The sequence below is a fragment of the Chaetura pelagica genome, unplaced genomic scaffold, assembly GCF_000747805.2.
Source record: "Chaetura pelagica isolate M959 unplaced genomic scaffold, ChaPel_1.0 scaffold251, whole genome shotgun sequence".
Lineage (NCBI taxonomy): Eukaryota > Metazoa > Chordata > Aves > Apodiformes > Apodidae > Chaetura > Chaetura pelagica.
This window is the reverse complement of record NW_009952271.1, coordinates 1,015,756-1,017,643: the sequence shown is the minus strand read 5'-3', so window position 1 is coordinate 1,017,643 and position 1,888 is coordinate 1,015,756. Positions and strand designations below refer to the sequence as shown.

General features: G+C 54.1%; 1 protein-coding gene across 1 annotated transcript in view; it reads right to left on the bottom strand.

Moving 5' to 3' along the window:
- The window catches only part of LOC104397759 (lipase member M-like), a 6,726-nt gene extending 6,219 nt beyond the window's left edge, over positions 1 to 507 (bottom strand). The window contains exon 1 of the mRNA XM_010007770.1: positions 424 to 507. Within this exon, the coding sequence (XP_010006072.1) occupies positions 424 to 507 (84 nt within the window). The remainder of the gene's footprint in view (positions 1 to 423) is intronic.
- Between the last annotated feature and the right edge of the window lie 1,381 nt (positions 508 to 1,888).

Here is a 1,888-nt window from a genome sequence, read left to right as displayed (position 1 = left end):
CAGGAACGTGGGGTAGAGACCTCCCAAGGTCCTTCCACCGACCCTGCAGTGATGCCATGACTGCAGGTAAAGCTTTTGGCAGGTGTGAGTGTCCCTCATCCCCTGAGCAGGTCTGAGGCAGAGAGAGACCTGCTGTCACTTCTCATGTCACAATCAACATAGGTGAAGAGCAGAGCAGCAACCACAGTGAAGCCCAAGACAGGGCTTGACCAAACTTGTGGATCTGCACCAAACTCCCCCCTAAATTGTCTTCCATGAACCTCCAGGCACATAAGCTCAGAAAGACAAAAGTTCTAATCAAACCCTAGCAGAAAACCCTGGTGAAGACACACATGCAGAGACCATGGGTCCTGCCCAGGCTGTGGCAGCAGACGTAGCTTGCCTGCCCAAACAGGAAAAGAAAGGAGAGCAGCCAGGACTTACCACATCCATGAACACCTCGGGGCTGGCATGAACCTCCTCACTGATGCACATGGAATAAACAATGGTTACAAGCAGCCACATCATGGTACTCTGCAAAACATGGTTGACACGATGAGCGTGAGGGACATGGATGGTTCTAACAGAGAAGGAAGGCACAGCATGTCCTTACCAGTCTGACCATGCTGCAGGGGAAATAATTTTAAATTTGAAATCCTCTAATTTGGTCTAAAAATGACTAATTTGCTTCTCTGGAACACTGCCAGGGTCCAAACTCCCTCCCATGCTCATCACACATTTGCCCGGACAAATCTGGCTTTGAAGGAGGTGATTTCAGACTATCCATTTAAAATGATGGCTCAGAAGATCAGATTCTGTGTTTACACTGAACCAATCAGGAGTAAACCACTCTGCTTTCAGCTGCAGGACCAGGGACGTCAGTTCATAATGTGACACCAAACAACGGGATCTGGTTGAGCTCTTCTTCTGGCTGAAAGACTTGAGCTGGTTTTGCAAGCCTGAGTGAAACACCATCCCAGAAGCCTCACCACTCTTCCTGGGAACAGTCTGGAGGTGTCTGTTTTGGCATCTTCTTATCACAAACCATCTTACCAGTACTTCCTTTGCTGGCAACAACACACTCCCAACAGAAATGCTGCCCCAGCACTGGGGGCAGCCTGAAAGGGCTACATGGTGTGGAGCCCCCAGCCAGGAGCCCTGCCAGATACCCCCCCAAATTCCCAAATCCCTATGCTGGGCTGTGTGGGAGGCAGCACCAATGGCCTGATGGCAGGGCCAGGGGGTTTGCACCCACCCCATTGCTTCTCTGCAGAAGATCTTCCTGGACAAAGAATGAACTGCAAGCAGGGTACTGTCCCTTTCCCCTCTCTCTTCTGCTACAGGAACCAGCCTCCCCATGCCCTGAGAGGCTTTACAGCTGGGGATAAGACCACCTGCTCCCTATGCTGCCCCTGGAGGATCCCCCAGGCTGGAGGGGCCCCCCAGGACACCCCTTCTGCTCCCAGTGGGGTGCCAGCAGCATGAGGTCAGGGTGGCTGTGGCTCAGCAGAGCCTCCCCCACCACGGCTGTCCCCCACCCTGGGGGACAAGGGGGACACTTCCACCCTGACCCCCCCAGGCTGCTGCTGGGGACTGAGACCCCTTGTTGCATCCCCTGTCCCTGTGCAGCAGGGCTCTCCTTCACCACCCAGCCCCAGGGAACTCTGGTCTCCTCACTTTTCAGACAAGCTTTCAGAAAAGGGACAGAAGCCCTTATTTTGGTGTCACAGCAGGAGCGTGGCACGCAAACTCCAGGGAACAGCCTGGCCCTTTCCTCCCAACAGCCAACCTGCAAAAATATTCCCTTTGGGAAGGGTCGCTCAGCTCAGCAAACCTTGTGAGAGCTCCTGCTGAGCAACGGAGCAGGGTGAAACTCCTTCCACACCAGCAGCACGGTCCGGACCCCCCA